The sequence below is a fragment of the Mus caroli genome, unplaced genomic scaffold, assembly GCF_978045245.1.
Source record: "Mus caroli unplaced genomic scaffold, Mus_caroli_1 scaffold_2, whole genome shotgun sequence".
Classification (NCBI taxonomy): Eukaryota; Metazoa; Chordata; class Mammalia; order Rodentia; family Muridae; genus Mus; species Mus caroli.
The window spans coordinates 77,966,414-77,988,362 of NW_028227257.1; the positions used below are offsets into that span (position 1 = coordinate 77,966,414).

The 21,949-nt window shown below is 42.4% G+C and overlaps 1 protein-coding gene across 3 annotated transcripts in view; it reads left to right on the plus strand.

The window, feature by feature from the left end:
* Window positions 1-21,949, plus strand: part of Cd44 (CD44 molecule (IN blood group)) — an 88,823-nt gene that overhangs the window by 23,659 nt on the left and 43,215 nt on the right. For all 3 annotated transcript variants that reach the window (XM_021183489.3, XM_021183498.3, XM_021183532.2), the window contains exons 2-4: window positions 11,534-11,699; window positions 15,190-15,326; window positions 20,890-20,958. In XM_021183489.3, the coding sequence (XP_021039148.1) occupies window positions 11,534-11,699; window positions 15,190-15,326; window positions 20,890-20,958 (372 nt within the window). The remainder of the gene's footprint in view (window positions 1-11,533; window positions 11,700-15,189; window positions 15,327-20,889; window positions 20,959-21,949) is intronic.

Sequence of the window (21,949 nt, forward strand, 5' to 3'; positions counted from 1 at the left end):
AGGAGTGAACTCCAATCAAGAAAAAGCCTCCATAATACCAGAATGTAGAAACGACTGTAGAGCACTTTCTTAATTAGTGATTGATGGGGGAAGACCCAACCCAGTGTGGGTGGTGCCACCCGTGGACTGGTGGTCCTGTATTCTATAAGAAAGTAGGCTGAGTAAGCCATACAGAGCAAACAAAACAGTGAGCAGCAGACCTCTAGGGCCTTTAAATCTACTTATGCCTCCAGGTACCCATAGGATTTGGGTTCCTGCCTTGGTACCAATCAGTGGATCCTGGCTCAGTATATGTAAGCCAAATAAACCCTTTTCTCCACAAGTTGCTTTGGGTCATGATGTTTTATCACAATAATAGTAACCCTGATTAAGACACCAACTTAGCCTCTGGAGTTGTTCCATCCTAATCCACCTAAGTCAGTATTGGTTACAAGGTGAGCTACAGATAAGTGTTAAGTCTTATGGGCAACTTAATTTATTACTAAACTCATAGCTATCCGGATAAGGCTTTTTGAGTAATGCCAGGAAGAGGCCACTGGGGGTAGAAAACTATCTAGTGCTACTAGACTATGAGTGTCACCATTCGACCCAGGAACTGAAGTGATAACATGGAAGGAGGGGCTACAAAGATCAATCTAAATAGTATTTGAACTAGATTTTGTTTGTCATGGCAGAGCAGAGGTATTGTCCTGCCTACTACTCTAGCCAAGCAGAAATCCAATCTTTTCGTTAGGATTTTTCTTTTCATCTAGGTCCCCAAACGGTCCACCCTGTTAGACACAGAGCTCTTAAGTCCCAGTGCAGTGCAGATTTCTGTATGAAATTCTCCACCCTAAACAGAGAAAGAAATAATCATCTCCCATCAATATTCTAATTCCAACTCAATTTGCATGGAATTAGAATATTGAGTCCCTTGTCTTGAAACTGTCTAGGAAGAGGCCTGACTTCCCTTCTCTTGTGGAATTTCTGGAAGCCAAGGCAAGAGGCTGCCACTTGTGCTTCCATGAGAAAACAGGAAGGCCTTTGCTTGACACCTAACCCTTGGGTAGGTTGTTAAACTTCTCAGTCTCAGTGTTGTCATCTGCTCTCTGCATAAAGGCTTGTGATGGTTACCACACTTATCTCAGATGACTGTTGTTAGATGAGGAAATCGCTGTGCAGGGACTAGCAGATGCAAACCATGTGCCCCCTTTGTGTTAACCCAGCTCAGAAGCCCAGACAAGGGCTCAGAGGCTGAAATAACCAAAGCCAGTGTTTCCCAGCCTGCTGTGCCCCACAATTGGCTTACATGTTAAGTATCCCAAGCAGGCAGCCATGGCTTTCATGAGCTGAGTCTCTGCTTACTACCTCTGCCTCTATCTTTTGCCACTTTCATGATAAGTGGGCTCAATGGCTGGGCTCGATGGGCTTCCTCTCAGATGAGGAAAGTCACTTATTCAACCTCTGGATGTTGTGCAGAGAGTCCCAGGATGCAGAATCTTCAGGACACTTGGGCTGCCATCCCACACAGAGTAGCAGCTCCGAACATGCTGCAATCTTTTCACTTCCACTCAAAAAAAGGCTAAAAGAGACAGATAGAAGGAAAGGAAAATCAATAGGTCCTACCTTGGACTTTAGGTGGTAAATGAGCTTTGTAGGAATTGGAGGTGGCCTTTCGCGTTCCTCCTCTAAGTGACCCCGTCTTGAAGGACAATAAGCCGTACTTCAGTGACTGAGTCTTGATATTTCATCAGGTCCACTGTTTAGCCAGTAGTCACAGTAATATATCAGTCACAGAAATGTACCCAGCCATGGCAGAATGTACAAAAAGTTCGAACTTTTCTATTTTCCTTTCTGCAAGTTCAGATAATAGTGATCTTCAAGGAGGTCTCTTTTGCAAGGTACTTTTATGTTTGAAACAAGGAGAGAAATACGAAGGTTATACTAGGCAAATTAGTTCTAAAACATTTTCGCATGATGTATCTTATATGTGACACTCTTAGAGCTTCAGGGCCCTGTGCTAATTGTTCCTTGTCTGTTTCCATAGACATCAGTGGGGTGACCCATTTTCCTGGCACTTTCAAGTTAAGACTGACCAAATGATGAGTATCATGTCATGACTGGCCTCTGCCTCAGAGTTTTCCAGACTGGTTTAGATATTCCCATAGGGGAGTTTGAGAGGGCCAGGGTCACTGAAGGGGTAGGCTAGGTACTGAGGTGAGAATAAACAAGGTGGATTCAGGCTCTAGGTCTATCTCAAAGCCCTCATTTCTGGCTTCACCTCAGATAACTATACTCTTACTTGTCTTAGCCATCCTGAATCTTTCCAGTGCACCATGGCAGCAAAAGAAAGATAGAGCACCACTGTGCTCTATAAATGCTGCTGTTGCCCCCTCCTTATCCTGGTATCAACCCAAGAAGATCTAGGTAGACTCAGAAGATCTGAGGCAACATCTGTGTTCATCAAACTCTCCCTGCATCTCTTGTTCCTTAAATTCTCCATCTGTAAAGTGGGTGCATAGCACCCACCCTTAAGGCTTCAAAGGACTGTTTTGGTATGCATGTGTTGCATATTTCATGCGATAAAGTCCTACTTAACAAGGTGATCCAGGTCTAAAGTACATGATGCATTCTGTTCTGCAGAGAGTGACACCAAAACATGTCTTTATTCCTGTGGGAATTTTAAGGTCCTTTCTGATATTTGACTGCAAAACCATACTCTGAACCCTTTTATCTCACGAGTCCTGAAGAAGTCCTAGCTTTGATGCTATCAATTAGTTTTATTTAGATTTGAGATTACCCGTGACTAGTGATTATACTATTTAGTTAGTATTATGATTTCTATTCTCTTAAAAATGATTTTCCAGGTGACATGCGCGTGATTGCATAAGGCTATTTCCATAAAAAAAACCATATAAAGCCCTTTGAGCATATTCTCATTTTACTGAAGGAGAGAGAAAGGCTAGCCGTGTCACGGATCTTACTGCAAGTAGTTCAAGGTCGCATAGCTTATAGTGAATAGGATTTGGGTGTGACCCGTGCATCCTCCTTCTAGATGGAGACTGGCTCACCAGCATGTGGGGACTCACTGATCGCTTCTCAAGTGCAGATAATAACAAGTAACAGCTTCTTATTCCGCCTTGTCTCTCACGAGGTCCCTCTCTTGATCTGCTAGTCTTTCAAAGTGCTGCCTCTAGACTTGTGCAGAAGATGTACTCTAATTAGATGATGTCAAAGTAGTTACAGCTGCCCAGAAAAAAAAAGTAACTGCAAGACAAAGTGGAGCTGACGTTCTTGCCTCTCCGAACTGCAGCAGGGAAAACCATATGTGGCCTTCTGCTGCTTTGTCAGTCCACTTAACCACATCCTGGGTTTATGCTAGTCAATCTGCTAAATCAATAAGATCCAAAAATGAAAACAAAACAAAACAAAGGTGTCAAGGCCAGTGGATTTCCTGGTTGCCATGGCAACACACAAGGGTACACACTGTGGTTTTTGGTTTCATCTGTCTTCCTGGAGGCTTGTTTTCCATGGAGGACTTGGACTTACAGAACTCCGATGTAGTGAGGTAAAACTAGGGGCAAGCAAGCACCTTGATAGATCCAGAAGAAGGGGGGAAATCCTCAGCAGGGTCTTACTGCCCATGTCCCCAACACAGAAGCAAAAGGCAGGAAGAAGGCTTCTTCTCACATTCTAAAAACAACTCAAGGCATCTCTAGACTATGCAATGGGTTGGCTATTTGGAGGACTTGGCAGAATGGCCCGGGTGACAGCTTCTAAGGGGGTTGCTCTTTCATAGAGTTCTGTTGGCTCATGATGGACTCCTTGTTCCTTAAACTAGAGACTGAGAGGTCAGGGTGTCCAGCCAGGCCCCCAGACATTGAAGTGCCTTTCCCCTTTGAGTGCCAAGAGATGAATAGCTCAATTAAAAGCACCCCACGACAAATTTTGAAGGAAATTCCCTCCATATGACTGTGCATGACTATCTTCTCTGCTCATTAAAACTTCACCCGCCTTGGGGGTGATTCCGGGAGAGACTGAGTCACTAGGTACTCATGGTCTGCAGTGGGCAGCCAAAGGCTATCTAGCACCAAGAATGATTTTGGCCTCATTCAAAAGTAGATGCTGAACAATGTACTCTTTCATTAGGCACCCATCACATGGGAGTCAGACGATGGCACAAGTGGTGTGGGGGCAATGGAAAAGCTGCCAGCCTTCTTCTGTACTGGCAGGCTTGGTGGAAGCAGGGGCTATACAGCTTGAATGGCTCCCAAATGGAAACTTCTGAGCTGCAAAGACATCGCACAAGTGGAAAAAGAGTGACTTGCCCATGATGTACTTCGGAATGATGCTCCCTGGCCATGAGTTGTGGATTTATTGGGAACAGCATGCTCAAACATCTTATAAAATATACTTTGTTAGGAGCATTGTACCAGGAGTCAGGATGCTGCAATTAAAGTCCCCTGGGATTGTGCTTTCTTCATAATGGTCTAGGGGACCAAGCTCAGTCCCTCTCAATTTTATTTTCTTGTTTCTCACAGCTAATTTGTTTAAGGCCCTTTATTGTCCTACCTTTAATCATGGATGATCTAATTACCAATATGTTTTTGTTTTTTGTTTTTTTAAAGAAAATTGGCACATTCCCTCCATGCTTCTAATCAGAATCAGCAGAGCTAGGCTCATGAATTGTGTCATCTTCTGTATAAGATGTAAGCTCTGCAAGTCAGAGGGCAGTAACAGAGTCTTGGATTTAAAAGCCAAACACTGTGAAAGTAAAAACCACATGTGCACTGGTTGCCACTCACTGCCCACGCAATTAGGGTGGCAGTCTCATAGGGGGCTCTATTCTGTTAAAGACCAAGCAAGGGTGTCAGGTTCCAGCTCGATCAGCCTAGCACATTTACTTGGTAAGTCTAGACCTTTGGGATTGCCAATAGACTTTCGGAAAGTCACAAATGAACCCAGCTGTGAATCACAGCAGAATGCCAGCTCTTCTTCTCATTAGCTCTGCCTGAGCATTGGCTGGAGCACTTGGGATATAAAGAACAGAAGGCTGAAACTGCAGCCAGGACTGAACCATTCCAATTCTCAAAAATGTCTTGAGAAGAAACAGGATAAGATCAGAGAGAATCACGGTTGGATAAAGCCAGTGAACAAGTTGCAGTTCAGGAATTCTTCCCTGAGAGAGGATAACAGATCCAATAGTATGGTGATTTTTCCACTGAAGCAACTCAGACCTGTTGGGTGAAGACCTTCCGCCTTTCAGGCAGAGTAAAGGAAATTGGGTAACAAATGGGATTCTGATAATGTTCAGATCTGTTCCATGTCTAAGCTACCACTTAACCCTGGGACTCAAACAGCCGGACTGTTCAGTCTGTACCTGGCTCTACCAGTTGCTTAAGACTTCTCAATGAATTAATCAACACATGTGAGGTGTGGTTAATAAAAGAACACACTGCATAGGATTGTCGTGAGAATAAAATGAATTATTAGGTGCAAAACTATTGAAAACTGTAACATCACTCAGAAAAGGCGCTGTCTTTGCTTGCTGGTGTTCCTACAACCCATGATAAGTAAACTGTGGTAATTAGTCAAGTCACGGAACACAGGAACTGGTCTGGCTTCTATGTCTACTATCTCTAAGACAGCAACTTTTCTCCACCACAGTCTACTGTGAGCCAAATCAACAGAAAAATACTTAATTCTGCCTGTAACTCTTGGGGAGAGAGCAGAAAAGACCAGGCATATGGTTAGTTCATGCTAGCAAGCATCAATTCTTTTGGGGTCATCTAAAGAAGGGAGAGTTGGAGAGCTATCCACCTCTCTTGGGCACAGTGTGTTCGTAAGTGTCTCCTGGTGGTCTGCGTGTGTGATATATTGCTGTCTATTTTCAGGAGGTCTAACTTCATAAATGATCGCCAAAGTTGTGCAAATGTGTTGTATCCATTACAGAGATGATGTCTTCAAAAGCCAGTTACAAAAACACAAGCGGTCTTCAGGAACATTTTCTTTTATGGAAAATAGCAAGTGTTCAGAAACAGCTTCAGGCTTAGACATTTTTAGTGGCCAATAGAGAATCCTTAAAGAAGCCCGGTTGGTGACTCTTGGTAGATATCAGGAGGGCACAGGAAAGCGGATCTATTTGTGGCCAGAAGTCTATCTTCCTTCTTCTAGAGCAGGCTCTACTCTCACTCACCTCTCAAGCAACTTTGGGAAAATGCAGATAATGGAAACCTGAGTGGAAATTACATAGTGGCTCCTTCTCTGATGAGGTTATGATTTTCTTCCAGTTGGGAAATGACTGGGTGTATGAAGAATCCATTTCTCTCTGACTCCACAATGTAAGCAAAGTGTTGAAGTGGGTGATTTCCCTAGTGAAATCGTATTTTTCTTGATCAGAGATAAGGTGGATGGTGCCATAAAATAGTTATGCCTTTTCTGAGAGTGATTTTTAACCATAGCCCACAACAGGTTAGAAATCTGACCCTTCTATTTGGATGAGTTTAGTCATGACTTAGTGCCTCAGATTCTTCGTCTCTAAAATGGGCGTTCCATACTCTTCCCCAAGAATGAGCGCTTTAATTGGTTATCTAACATTAAGTGGGCAGACCTGAAGTCCTAGACATAAAAGTAACATTACAGGGGTTGGACATTGAAACTCTCTCTCAAGTGGTCTTGAGAGGGAGCAAGGATGCTATGGGAGAGTTTGGAGAGAGGAAGGGGAAAATTAGGCAATTATATTTTAATTTCAAAACTAGTATTTTTAGAAAAATGACTTTGCCAATGTGCTGACCTCATAAGACTCAGATGAGAATTAAGTTAGATGACGTTCATAAGGCAGTTGGCAAATCTCCAATACTCACAGCCTCAATTACTATAAGCTCCATTTTTACCAGTTTCATTTAGTGAGTCCCCACAGACTCTAGCAGGTTGGTAGTGTGGTCCCTCTAGCAAGGCTGAGCACCAGAGATGTTAAGCAGCTCCCTGGCTGTGCCATCTCTTGGGAGTGGCAGAGTCTGGGAGGATCTGAACTCAGTTAAGCTATTTCCTTCTCAGGTATTATGGACACTCTCAGATGTCTTGATCTTGGGGAATCTTGGATAATGAACCTAGAGATGACCCTGCCCTGCTCATAGCCTGTCATAATGCGCACTCTAAGGGAGTGGCATGTCCCTGGAGGCTTCTCTCTCAATCAGAAAGTAGCCCCAGTCTACATCTTTCATTGAGCCCATTCTGTCTCTCTAAGGGAGGGGCTTCGAACAGTTCAATTCATTGCAAGATAAAGGAGATTTATTGGAAACCAGAGGGTTCCGAAGAAAACATTTTTGATGTATCTTCATATGGAAAGGCTTGTTTAAGAGATACAATTGCCATTTAATATAAGCCTACTTGTGTGTGTGTGTGTGTGTGTGTGTGTGTGTGTGTTATACCCACACATGTACATGCCTGTATATGAGTGCACATGTGTGGGTGTTTAGGTGTTTGCACACATACAGAGAGGTCAGAGGACAGCATATCTCTCACTCCTTAGAAGCTGTTTATTTTTTTCTTCAATACAGTGTCTCTCACTGTCCTGGAGATCACCATGAAAGCTAAGGCTAGTAGCTGTCCTGTAAGTCCTGGACATCAGTCTGTCTCTGTTTCCCCAGCACTGGATTCTAAGAGTGTACCACCAAACCAGCTTTCTTATAGGACCTAGTGCTTGTTCAGCAAGCTTTTTGTGGACTGAGTTATCTTTCCCAGCCTTAGTATTTGTCACCCAAGTCAGAGGACTCCTAGATGGCAGAGGTGTTGTTTCTGAAGAAACAACTGTAGACGGACAGACAGCTCATCCTCCATACTCGAAGCTTGGTCCATCGCCTCCATGGATACTCGCGCCCTGCTGGAGATGATCTTTGGTTTATGCTGCTCCCCTCTCACCCTTCCCTTCATGATGGGAACAATGTTGGCTATGCACTGGTGGGATAAGGAAGCAGGAGAGTTACCCATCCTGGGGTTAGGAGAAGAAGGTAGTGGTGAAGCTTGCGGGTTCCAGGAGCCCGGTCCAGGTGGGTTTGAAGGTCTGCTTCACCATTACAGCTCAGTGATCTCGGGCATGTTTCTATAGTCTCTCCTCTCTGTGCCTCACTTTCTCTATCTGGAAAGTGGTAATTAATATTACCTTCCTCTTAAAGGTGTTTTAAGGAGCAGGTTAGTTAGCATGTGTAAAATGCTTTAAGAGTGCCTGACATCTGCACAAGCACTCACTTCTGCTATCGTTCTTGGAGAGTCTGAATGCCTTCATAAATTGCCAGGACTTAAATGACACACAGAGTTCAAGGTTTGGCCCATTTTAATGCAAGAGTGATCCAGAGGGGATGGATGGCTTATCAGCATGATAGTTGATCTTGATGTCTGGGGCACCATCATTGCAATTCCTAAGTGTCCAAATGCCATGAGGGTTAAGATCTGGATTCTGTCTCACGAGATTAAAATAAGCACAAGCATGTACTTAATATTTTCTGAGAATTTCTTATTGACCCAGCAGCCATTTTCAGATGCGGGCAGTGTGTCAGGCCCCTGGCTGAGGTAGCAAGGTGAAGACTGAGTTTGTCTGTCTTATTCTGCCCTTGGTTGTTCATGCACACACAGAGTCAATTACAGGGACACTTAGCAAATAACCACCACGTGTCCACACACTGTCCTAAAAGGCACATTGGTTGTTGCACATGGAACATGAGGGGTTTTACTCAAAAGTCAACAGCTTGCATTGGGTTCTCTTGCATTTGCATATCCAATCTGCCAGGTGGCAAGCTAGAATTGATTTTCATAGGAAAGAAACTGCCTCTCATCTCCCAACCATTGTCCAAGCCTCTGCCTTTATTTTCAAACTAGGAGTTGACAGCAACCACCTGGGTCAGGAGCCTGCAGGTGGTATCTGACTGAAGTCACCTTAGCAGCTCTACTTACAAGAAGCTGACTCAAACATTTCTTTCTTTTTTTCTTTTTCTCTTTCTTTCTCTCTTTTTCTCTTTCTTTCTCTCTTTCTCTCTTTTTCTCTTTCTTTCTTTCTTTCTTTCTTTCTTTCTTTCTTTCTTTCTTTCTTTCTTTCTTTCTTTCTTTCTTTCTTTCTTTCCTCCCTCCCTCCCTCTCTCTCTCCCTCTCTCTCTCTTTCTCTCTCTTTCTTTCTTTCTTTCTTTCTTTCTTTCTTTCTTTCTTTCTTTCTTTCTTTCTTTCTTTCTTTCTTTTCTTATGTATGCTGGAGCAGGGAGAGGCCCTAGAAGGGCTGTCTCTCTGAGTGACAGCTTCCCTTTGTGAAACTGGTCAACTGAGACCTAAGCTGCAAATGTCAGTAAAAATAAATAGCGTTTCAAAGGGACTTTGTGCATTTCCTTCCTCTGTGTGCTGTTGCTTCACCCGCCAAGAACTGCACGAGTGCCTGCAGAGAGCACACTGGGCCCCGGAGATAAGGAATTAACTGCACAAAACCTCCTTTCTTCATTCGTCTGCTTCCAGTGTTTCATGTTGTTTTTTGTTGTTGTTGTTGTCGTTGTTGGTTTTTGTTTTGTTTTGTTTGTTTGTTTTTATGGTACCTGCTTGCTGACAACAGCAACCAAGGAAAAGAAGTCAACTGATATTGGCTTACATGCCTTCTTAAGGGCGCCTTCTTTCTTGGTTTTCCATCTGTCTGACGCTGTTCGGAATCTGCTTCCTGCTTTAGAAGAGAGCAGCTGTCACCTGCACAGTTTCAGAATAATGGGCCCACTTTTGTCATCATGAAACAGTTGTTTGGGTGTGGCTCTCCCCTGTTCTAAGCATGAAGGATCTTCTCAGCTCATGGGAAGCTGGTTCAAAACACTGTGTGGGGGGATTGAACACACTGAGAGGAGTTCCCACCTCAGCCATCTAAAAGCTGGGGACTTGTACACGTTGCTTTATTTTCCCCCAGCTTCTGTTTCTTGACATTTAAATATATATATATATATATATATATATATATATATATATATATATATAAAGCTTTTTTTTTTTGAGTACAGATGACAGAATCCCAAGAGTGCAGGACATCAAGGAACAATTTAGGGAAAAAACCCTCCTCTCCCACTACGATCCACTCTGAAATGAAATGTAGAACAAAGCAGGGTCCAGGTGGAGCATGTGGCTCTAGATAGAAATGGTCATTTCCTTCGGCAACTCCTTTCTTTACCTTGTAAATGCTGAGCTTTGGAGGGTCCAGAGTCTGGGTTAAAGCCACTTCTTTCTGTCTCTAGGCCCAGAGTCAGGCACCTCCGTCACTGCTGAGAGAAAATGTCGTGGGGTGACAATTCAGAATATAATGGAACCATCCCTGCCACTATGAGGACAGAGCATTTCATGTAGAAGAGAATTCAGGGCTGTGTTCTCAGGCCCGAGGAGTTCAGAATGGCTGATGGCATCAAGGGAAAATTGTAGTTGGAAGAGAGCCAGCAACTCCCAGGCTAGAGAGGGAGAGAGACTATAGCCAGATCACATTGTTCTTGACCAGAAGGAAGTTTATTCTGGGTGCAGCTGAATGTATGGTGCTAGAAGTGATAAGGTAAGGGGTAATACCAGTTGATTGTGGAAACATACTCATAATATAAGAATAGGTGGGAAACAGTGTGGGTATGCATGTGTGTGTGTCTGTGTGTGTCTGTGTGTGTGTGTCTCTGTGTGTAGCTTTCTTAGAAGTTGGTTTGTGTTTCTTTATTATTTTGTCTGTTTCCTATGACTTTATATTAATTTGAAGAATGGGCCTAAAAAAGTCTTTATTAATGAAGATACTTTAAGGATGGGGTCCATTATGATATCATACCTCAGATCTGAGGGTCCTTTATAATGTCACATCTCAGATTTAAGCTTGATGTATCTTTGGAAAGCCAAAGTGAATTTTGAAGGCCATGTCAGTAGTGCTGTTTATTTGCATTTTTGTTGTTCTGAGACAAGGTCTTACACTGTAGTTGACCCCGATTCACCATGTAGCCCAGGCTGGTCTTGAACTCAGGTGATCCTCCTGCCTCAGCCTCCCGAGTGTGGGATTTCAAGTGTGAGAGACCATGTGCAGTTACTTGGTTTTCATGTGTGTGCATGTGTGTGTAGGTTCTCATTTGTGTGCCTGTTCATACAAGCATGTTCAGGCAAGAGAAAAACATTGGCTTTCATTCCTCAGGTGTCATCTACCTTGTTTTTAGACACAAGGCCACTTATTGGGCTGGAACGCACCAAGAAGGCTAAGCTGGTTGAGCTGCAAGCCCATGGGATTCACCTGTCAATCCAACCCTACTATTGCAAGTGCTGGCCACCATACCCAGCTTTTTATAGGTGGATTTTGAGAGATTAAACTCAGGTTCCCATGCTCACAAGGCAAGCACTTCACTGCACTGGGTGAGCCATCACCCCAGCTGGATGTTTGGCTTCTCCCAATGCCCCATTTGGCATTTGGTATTTGGTGTTTTTTTTTTTATAAGTCTTCACTTACAAGCACTTCTTACCATTGATCTACTTTCATGCAAATTATTTATGCAAAAGCCTCTAACATCTCTGTTTCCTCTCACAGATTTGAATGTAACCTGCCGCTACGCAGGTGTATTCCATGTGGAGAAAAATGGCCGCTACAGTATCTCCCGGACTGAGGCAGCTGACCTCTGCCAGGCTTTCAACAGCACCTTACCCACCATGGACCAAATGAAGTTGGCCCTGAACAAGGGTTTTGAAACATGCAGGTAAGAGAGCAGCACCTTCACTGGGAAAAGCTCACTGGACAGCGGCGGCGCTTATGCCTGGAAGGTTCCTCCCTGACAGTTGAATGAGTTCTTGCCTAAAGAGGCAGCCCTACCTATTAATTTGGCCAAGTCAAACTGAAACCGGTATGACAACTGGAATTTAAAGTCGGCTAAAGACACCTTTGTGAATCATAGGGAGGGAGGCCAGAGGAAGCCATTAGGGTCATATCAGTTGCAACCCTCTGGCCTAATGTGCTCCTGTAGCACTCTCCTGGCTTTGAAGAGGCATTCAGTATCACTGTAGGAACCACAAGAAAATGCAAGCCAAATAACAGTGTTTAAGATAAATAGGTAGCTGCTGCCAGAGTCTTGACTGTGCAGACTTGACTCAAAGCACGTTCTTTAAACCTCTCTCTCTCTCTCCCCCACCTCTCTCTGAGCTTTTATGTTGAGCTTCTATGCTGCCATGGTTTGACAAATTAAGTAAAATGATGTGGAAGTTTTAAAGCTGTATTACATTAAAGTTATTATCAGAAGCCTGAGGAGTCTTTTACAAGGTACACAGGGCCCCAGAGGGCCTTCCTCAAATCATTTCTGATAGAGGATAATTGATAGAGGCAGAGAACATTTTATATATATATATAATTTATATTATTTATTATTATAATGAATATTATATATAATACTATATATTATGCCAATATATTATATAGACTATATATAATATAAATACATATAATATATAAAGTAATACATATTATATGTTATACATATACATATTTTGTTTCCTGTCACTACTGCGTTAGTGTGTATGTGTGTGTACATTTTTGTGGCCAGTGGTATGCATGAAGAGGGGCTTAGTGACAACTTCAATTGAGTAATTAGTGTGGTTTGAGTTCCCCAGAAGAATTAGATAGTTTTCATAAGTGCTCTGAATGCCCACCCAAGCCCATAGCTTAGGCACTGTAGCTCCCTTCCTGCGGCTAAGCCCACATGTGTTCCCACATGCATGCAAACAATGCTTTTAGAAAGTCTAGTGCAGCCCCCTTCATGGAAGCTATTAAAGGCAAGTTAATTGCATCTGTCCCCAGACTCAGGCACCTACCACTTGAGTGGCAACTGAGACTCTTGCTCTGCCCAATATAGTAACCATGAGCCACACATGGTGCATTATATTTAAGTTAATTAAAAGTAGGTTATATGAAAATGAGTTCTTTGATGGCACTAGCTGAGTTTCAATTGCCTGGTAGCTGCCATATCAAACGGCATGGCTTAGGGTAGAGTCTATTTCCATTGTTTAAGAGTGTTCTCTTGAGTAGCGCTAGCTAGGCATCTGTCTGTAACTGTCCAGAGCTAAGTCTGAGGGATGTTAATGAAGGTGTGATGGCTCTGCAGCTATAGGTCCTGACTCATTACCTTCATGAAAGATGGCCAGTTAGCAAAACCTACTCCTAAGGCTATGCTTTACAATGTGGTCTGACTAGGTCGCTGTGTTAAGAAAGTGGTTTTAGGAAGCTGGTCGATGGTTGTGAAATGCAGTTAAGACATACTTTTGAAATAGAGGGTTGTTTTGTTTTGTTTTTGGATTGTTTGTTTGTTTTACCCGTTGAGAGCTAGAGGAAAAAAAAATACAGAATGTTAAGCTGCCAGGATAATGCCAAAGGCATCCTTTACCTTAATCCTTAAACTGCCCTGTTTATTTCTAAGACATTTTGTAGAGGAAGCAGCCGAGCCCCACAACTTGTCATGGATACACTGCTTATACTTAGACGAGTCACAGTCTGCTTGTGATCAGTCTGAACATAATGACCAAGTCCTCCCAAGGGACAGAGGATAAAGGGAGAGGATGCAAGGACTTGTCTTTCCTCCTGTTGACAGTCACTCACTAAGGCCATATATACTTATAGGAATTTTAATCTCCCCAACTCATGTATAGAACATGCACATATAAGTGACAGGTAGAATGATATAGTGAAAAAATCACAATAATACACACACACAAATATATATATATATATATACAATTTGCCAACATGATGTGGAAGGGCAAGGTAAAGGGTAGTTTCACTGTTGAGTATTATTTAGAAAATAAGCAGAAAAAAAACCTCTGCTGCAGAAATCTGTCATCGCACCCATAACTGGTATTAAGTGTTTCAAAACTCACTTTCATAATTTCCCTGAGGTAGCTAAGGAATCGGATATCTGCCAAAAACCAGAAGGGATCGTCTCACAGGTTCGGCCAAAGCCTCAGCAACGACTTCTGTCTTGTCTGCCCCACCCTGTTTAGTGGCAACTCTCAGGTCCATGAGAACTTATTAACGTTTAATTGTGTGCCCTCCCACCACCGAGCTAAAGAGACTCTGGGGAAATCAGTCTGTCCGTTTGGACGGGGAATTAGTCATTCAGCTTCCATTGCAACACCCACATAATAAAGGCTTTATGCTTAGGAGCTTCCAAGTCATGCTCATGCCACGGGTCTTGCAGGGTGCTGGGGTCTGTTCTGTTGTCCCTGCAGAAGAGGGTAAAAGAAGGAAAAGATGCTGCGTTTGAGCTTGCACCACATGTCTCAGACCCTGCTAATTTAGTATCTCCCGCTTTGCTCTCTTGATGTCATACACCCTTTTCCCTTCACATAACCTTGTCTCAGTCCATATCCATGTCTTGAGACATTTTATATTTCTGTTATATGGCCACTAGGGTGCCTCTGAGGTTGGTGGTAATATGCATTGTATCTGAAAAGGCCCCCAGACCTAAATGGCTCTCAGAATCACCTAGATGGGTGTGGGAGTGGATAGTGTGTTACTCTCTTGAGAGCTTTGTTAAGTGAGCCACTGCCATCCACTTCTGTAGTTGCTGATGCTCTCAGCTCAAGGATAGCAAATTTATCTCCATGGATCTCAGATGGTCACAAAGCCAGACACGCCATGTACTCAGCACAGGAGCAAGGCTTCATGCTGGCGGTTAGTGGGGTAAAAAAAATGAGTCTCCAGGGAGAAGGTAAGGACAGGAAAGAAGAGGAGAATGGGCAATAAGACAGGTCTGGAGTCTTAGACTGAACGGAAGGCCAATTCACTTGTTATCTTGGGAGATTGGGTCATTTTATGTCATTTTTGAAAAATATAAAGCTAATTTGGTGTCAAGTCTTATAGTGTAACCTTTTTCTTCTGTAACTCAGGCTTCTTGATGCCTTTAAGAACATTGCTGACCTTACATTTTATATGGGACTATTGTTTTGTATTTGTGTACCTTTAAAAAAAATTATCTAAAAACAACAAAAATCTCCAGCCTTTAAAGAAACTAAATTTGCCTCTGTCCATCTTCATCTCTCTCATCCTCCAATGCTGCTGTTATTGGATGTTACATAATTCAGTTGTTGGAACCCCTAACATTTCCAGAGAAGTGTTATGCCATATTAAATGTCATTTGATGGGGTTTTATGAAATGGGATCCCAGACGTTCACGTCTATTGCTTCTTGTTTTTCCTTGGCAGGTATGGGTTCATAGAAGGAAACGTGGTAATTCCGAGGATTCATCCCAATGCTATCTGTGCAGCCAACCACACAGGAGTATATGTCCTCAACACGTCCAACACCTCCCACTATGACACATATTGCTTCAATGCCTCAGGTTGGTTCCAAGTGCATGGTTTTGGGGTTGCCTGTGGGAGCATTGGCTGACAACAGTTCTGTTGAAGCATGGGTGGAACTTTCTGAAGCTCCTACTCAAAATGAGTCCTGAAGGTTTCTACAATAGAAGAAACAACCATGAACAGCCTGTGTTCATGGTACTAATGTGCCAGGCATACAGAGCAGATGATAAATAATTAAATATCAACTATTTTACATGAGGATGGAGAGTGCACAGGAAGGCACAAGCTTTAGGGATGCTTTTTATTTGAGAGGTGAACAGGGAGGGTATATCTGAGGAGTTATTTAGGAGAGCCATGATCAGAGTAAAGGAGTTAGCTAATGGCAGATGGGAAGGCCTGTGAAGCCAGCATCAGGAGCATCTTAATTCTATCCTACAAACACCAGGACATTCAACAGAGCAAAAGCCTAGTGGTCAGAGGACAGGGTTTCAGGCAATGAAGTTAGAGAGGTATAAGGGAAGAGTAGCTAGAGCCTTTGTTGTGTTGGGAAATCGAAGCATTTTTTTTTAAAGGAACGTAGTACTCATCTATTTATAATTTGAGGGTACAAACCAAACAGCTAAGAGTATTCTTATAAATGGAGTTAGGGAAATGGCAAGAAGGATATGATAGACTCTTGACCTTCTTGAAGGTCTCCTACCCAAAGCCGAGATCACTAGGAATAAGAAAGCTAAAGGGAGATAGACATGCTGGGCTCCCTCCTTTGCCTACAAAACCATTTCCAACCATGAGCTTAGAAGTTGTGCCTACAAGTCTAATTCAACCCAATACACACACACACACACACACACACACACACACACACAAAGAATTCTATGAACTGTAAATTTCCAGTCATCTGAAAATAATTAAAACCATAAATGTCAAAGTTTTAAATGCCAACATTCAAACGTCTTAGTTTGCAAACTGTATCTTCTGTTCCCCCGAAGGGTTGAAACTATGTGGCTAGAATGGAAAAGCTTTGAGATGAACTTGTCACATCCTCCAGGACTGAAATTTTTCCTTAAAAATGGAAGGAAGATGTTAAATAGATTGGAAACTGGCTTAAGACTTTATCTCCATGAAACCACAGAGAGTATAATATGGTGGTAGGATATAAAAACTGTGTGGGCTTTTAAGGTAACATGGGACATCAAGGGCACTGGGAGAGATTATATCAGTGTCTTCAGGCTGTGTCAGTATCACCCACTCATCATTTCACAAGCACTGAGGATCAGAGTGGGAATTCAGAGGGGAAATCAAGAGTTTTCGGGAAGAGAATGTATGCATTGAGGCTGAGTAGCTGAAATATAGCACATGAACCCAGTGATTTATTTCGAGGATGTATGGGGAATGGAGAGACACAAACACAAAACAAGGGAAAATATCACAGAAAGTTTACCCATCCCTATCATATGAACCAAAACCACATGGAGTTTGATCAAAATGGGGAACGTCCACCCGAAACTATACAGGACACTTTCCATACTCGGTAACATGACCCAAAGCTCAAATGGGTAAACAGGAAGTAGGCAAAGAGTAACCTGGGTCTAACTTCTTCCATCTTGGTGCCCAGGGTCAGGAAAGAAGGGGTTGGACAGGTGGCAAAGGCTTATCTTGATGTAATCCTTCCTGCTGCTCATAGTCTTGGGTCTTGCTTTGCTTCTCCTGCTGACTCTTGTCCAGTGAACGTATGCAATAAATGGCACTGCTGTGTTCCCACACACTCTCGGGAGTTTTACAAGTTGGTGTCACTTTGAGTTAAGGTTCTGAGAAATGTAATTGAAGCAGGCAAAAGCACATACTGTTTTATGGCCAAGAGTTGAAGTGATCCAGGCAAACAGCCACTGCAGCTCTTCTTCCTGTCCTTCCTGTTGCCCGTGAGTTTAGGTAGGTCCCTAGCCCAGGGGTCCTTGATGAATGCTCTTCTCCTTAGGGAGGCCGGTGTTAGTTCAGTTGAAAACTAAGAGAAGTACTAGAGATCTGCCTCACACCCAAATGACTGTTAAAAGTAGTAACATTTAAAAATGTATCATTTTCCCTTTTTTTCTATTTCCCACATATTGATAAGCTTTTATAATTTCCCTTTAAGTTCAAAGTTATTTATCAGTAGTATCTTCACACTACTGGGCTAATTATATTGGGGGTAGGAAAGAACCAGAAACTATGTTTCTTGTCTTAAAGGAATTAACAATCTTCTTGAATCTATAATATAGAAAATACAGAAAGGAGAGAGGGGAATAAGTATGGCTAGGGATAAGCATATTGCATATCCTGGATGCCAGAGCATGAAGTGAGCTAAAGATGCTGGCAGTGTCTAGCTCCCTGCCAAGAATGTCTTGGAAAGAGTCTTAGTTTTGACCTAACCCAAGGACTGCAAACACAAGATCCCAGGGAAAGATATACCCATAAACCTGCAGCAGGGAGAGAAAGCAGCAATGCATACCATAGCAGATAACTTCGACAAGCTAAAACCCTGCTCGTATTTCCACGGCTTCCCAATGAAAAATATGGTAGCTTGAAGAAAAGGCTTTGTGATTTTTTTTCCTGCCTCATCTCTCAGTATCTAAGACTTGACTTGAATGAGCCTGGTGACTTCTGGTGAATTGACACAAATGACTGATAAATTCATGATCATGTTTTAAAGCTTGCTTTCATTAAGATGTCACATTCTCTTCTTACAGTAGAATTAAGGAGCAGACTTTACATTTGTGACTTGTCCATTCACTCATTTATTTGAGAATTGTTGGAAAAAGTATTCACGGAACACCTACAGTGTATCAACCCTGGAGGAAGCGCCTTTCTAGCTGGCACCCAGAGCTTGGCACCTAAACTGAATAATTATCATCTTAGCCCTTTGGAGCCAGAGGAGCCAACCATTCTGAGAATACAGCCCCAGGGAAGCCCAGTTTAGTATTTAGTCAACAAACCCCTGTATTCAGGGATACTCACAGCCCTGCCTTGCTTAAGAGACTGAAGTTCCAAAATGAGGTCATTTGAGTGGACACGAGCATGAATGAATATGGTAACTACATATTTGGGTCACTGTGCATCTCGGCATCCTGGCCAGATTTAACTAGTGTATGAAATTATAGGTGAAATGGAGCATGAGGAGGCTCTGTGTGAGCACTTATCATTGACAGACAAGCCTCAGTGTTGTTGACATGCAGCATCCACCGCAACTTTGTTCCAGGAAATTTCCCAGGCCCATTTCTGGGGATGCTCCTCATTCGGATACTAGAAACATCGCACAGATTGGCTCAGCCCCAAGAAAAAGATTAATACCTCCAAATCTCTCCAGTAGCTTACGTTGTCCTTACTCTTTAATAAGGAGATTTGAAGAGGGAATAAAGAGTTAGAGAAGTATTATTTTCTAAGACCTTGTGAATTCCTTAGAATCAGGGATAGGAGCAGGTTCATCTTTTGGCTGTCCTTTTTCTTCTATGACCTGGCCTGTATGTGTTGAGTGGCCTTTAGAAAGAGGGGATGAACCTGGATCCTCTAGTCACTACTCAGAGCATCTCTTTCCAGGCTTATCCACAGGCCTCTGTTGATATTTGTGGACCGTTTTAGGAGTTACCATGTTAGATGGGCTTTCTTGGAGAATTGAGATCTTTCCTCTCTTTTCTTCTCATTTGACAATGAGAAGAATCTCTCAACAATATTTTGGCCCAAGCAGATGAACTTAGTACTCATTTTGTAGAGTCCACACATCTTTGTGGTGGGTTGGCAAGCAGGAGGTGGGGGGTAGGAGAATCATATGAATCACCACAAAGTAAAACGGGCAAGAGAAGATCATGGTGTACATGAAGAAGAAATGCAAAGCTGGTATGTACTGGTCTGGAAGGGATGGAATTCTCACCTTGCCGGTGGTGACTTGTTCATTTACAGGTTCTCTTAATGAATTTTCACATAGCAACTTTTGCAAGAGTGTTTTTCCTAAAGCCCACTCTTTACGATTAGATGCCTACAGCTGGCACATCCTTTGTTTTCAAATAACTGATTTGATTTAAAAAAAAAAAAACTACCTCTTTATATTTGGCTGCTAGTGATAAGCAACCACTACTTCTTTGCCCAACTACTTGTTTCTGCCTGAGTTCTGAGTGTGCAACAGTTTATGACAGGGAACTTAAAAATGCTTGTGACCGGCCTTCCTTGTGACAGTTGTCTGACAGTTGCCTGCCTCTGTCCCTCCAAACCTCCATGCATGTCTGTATGTATCCACCCACCAATTAATTTCTTTCTTCTTTCATCCTTGTCAGAAAGCAACTCTAGAGGAAACCAACCTAACAAATTCTCTTTTAAAATTTTAGTGGAAATGCACACCCTAAAAGCTGTTATGCAGTTGAGTCTGATGGCAACACTTTCGTAACCCCAGCCCTCAAGAGGCTGAGGCAGGATAACTATAAGAGTAAGAGCAGCCTGTGTTTCAGAAAAACAAACAAGGGGGGAGCCCTATAGCACACAAATGGAACCAACCCTCACATTAAAACAAAGTCACCTTGTAGCTCTCTGGGTTTGTAAGCTCTCTAGGTACTGATGGGCACCAAGCACCGGGGCATGAGTAGTTACGTCACATTGTCTGCTTTTAGGATTTAGGAAATAACATGAAAGGTAGTATACAGGTTCTGGCTTCTGATGGTATCAGGCAGCACTGGCCATAAGGCTACAAAAAACACGTGTGGGTGACCAGCTAGCCCAAATCATAGCGAAGGGATCGGGGTAGAAGATAAATAGAAGACAAGAAAAAAGGAGCCAAATGATATATGTTAAGACAGCATGAGTAGCCATGTCAAAGGTGGCCAGCCCTAACTGGACACTGAGAAGCCCTGCACATTGAGAAGGCACTCATAAATATTAGCCAAACTAATGAAGCTATTAATCTTTTAATATAAGACTAGGAATTTGTTACTTACTAAATATTTTGATTGTCAGGTAAATCCATTGGCAATGTTTTAATCTTCAGAGTCTTTCAATGTTCATGTCAATTCTATGTGTTCACCAGCTTCTCATCACCCAAGTTTATATCTGGGATTATAAATTATTTTTCATGATCGTCTATACATGCCTTCATTTTAACTTATTTTCACAATGATTATACATTTCTTTTTTAATTGAAAAGAGTTTTAGAATTCTCTCTAATGATATCCTTAATTAGAGAATGGCCTATGTCTATCTTATTTCTAATTAAACATGAAACCTCAGACTTGCTACAGTGCAGACACAGAATGCCTGCCTCCCGCAGTCCTGGGATAGCCCAGTGTTTTTTGCCAGCTCCGGGCTTGCAAGTGTCAACACACCTGACCTAGAATGCACGCCTTTCTTAATGAATGGAGTTGCTGGGTTGGGAATAGTAAGCTTATTGAAACTTTTGAAGTTAAATAAGATTGTAAAAGCACATTACAAAGGTGTGTCCCTTTTGGATTTACCAAATTTCAGGGAAGAAAGTTATTTAGGACAATTAGAGTAAATGTTAGTTTAACTGACTTAATAGGACATAATGTGTGAAGATTTTTAAAATTATGTATTTTTATTTCATATCTTTGTTTTCCTTCCTCACAGCCCCTCCTGGAGAAGACTGTACGTCAGTCACAGACCTACCCAATTCCTTCGATGGACCCGTTACCATAAGTACGCACCTCTTCTTGTTTCTGGTGATCTGTCTTGTTCTTGAAGAAGGCATATGACCTGTTCTCTATTGTTAATATTTGCATAGGCTATTAAGTTGTATCCTTAAGGGAAGAACAGCTGTGATTCCACAACCCATTCCCCTTTCTGATTCTGGCTTGAAACTGTACTCTGATTTACCCTACACCCCATTTCTAAAACATCAGTCATTTGAAACCCACATCCACAGTTTGCAAACCCATCCATGTATTCCACAGCACTATCATTTACTTGATTTTTTTTCTTGTGGTTTCCTCTCTCCTACTTAAAATACATTTGTTTTTCAAAAGAGACTACAAATGGACAACCAACATCACTTGTTATAAATTGAGGGCAACCTTAAAAATCAATTTAAAGGGCAAGAAAAAATAAATAATATTTTCAATTTATAACTGTAGAAGACCATGTGCCTGAGCTGTGCTCTGTCTAAGAGAGAGTAAAGCAGTCTAATAGGTGGAGACTTCCACTTGGGAATTCCCTGCATTTATAACTGATGTACATGCTATGAAGGACACAGGCTTCCCTGATGTGTGTTTCAATAACATTTGTGGCACACCCACCTCAGATCATCTGTAGAAAATTACATGTGCTAACTTAGAAGATGGGAAACCCTCCTCAGAGCTTTCCAGCAGGTAACCTTATAAAACCTTAGAGATTTTTGCTTCTGTGCCCCATCTCGTTGGGAAGAAGAACAATGTTAGAAAAGGCTGATTTCTGCTTCTGCTTCCTTGGAGCCAGCCCCCAACAGAGGGTGTGGACATAGGGGCGGCAGTAGTGGGATGCCTTCCCAGACTGTGTAAATCCAGCCTTTCACTTGGCCTGTGCCTGTGGCAGCCACAGAATGCTTCGCATCCCAACAACTACCATGTGATATTAGAGCATCAACTTTCCCTAAGCTTCGCTCTTCTCTTATGTATAAGGATAAAACATGTGAGAATCATCATACAACTCTAAT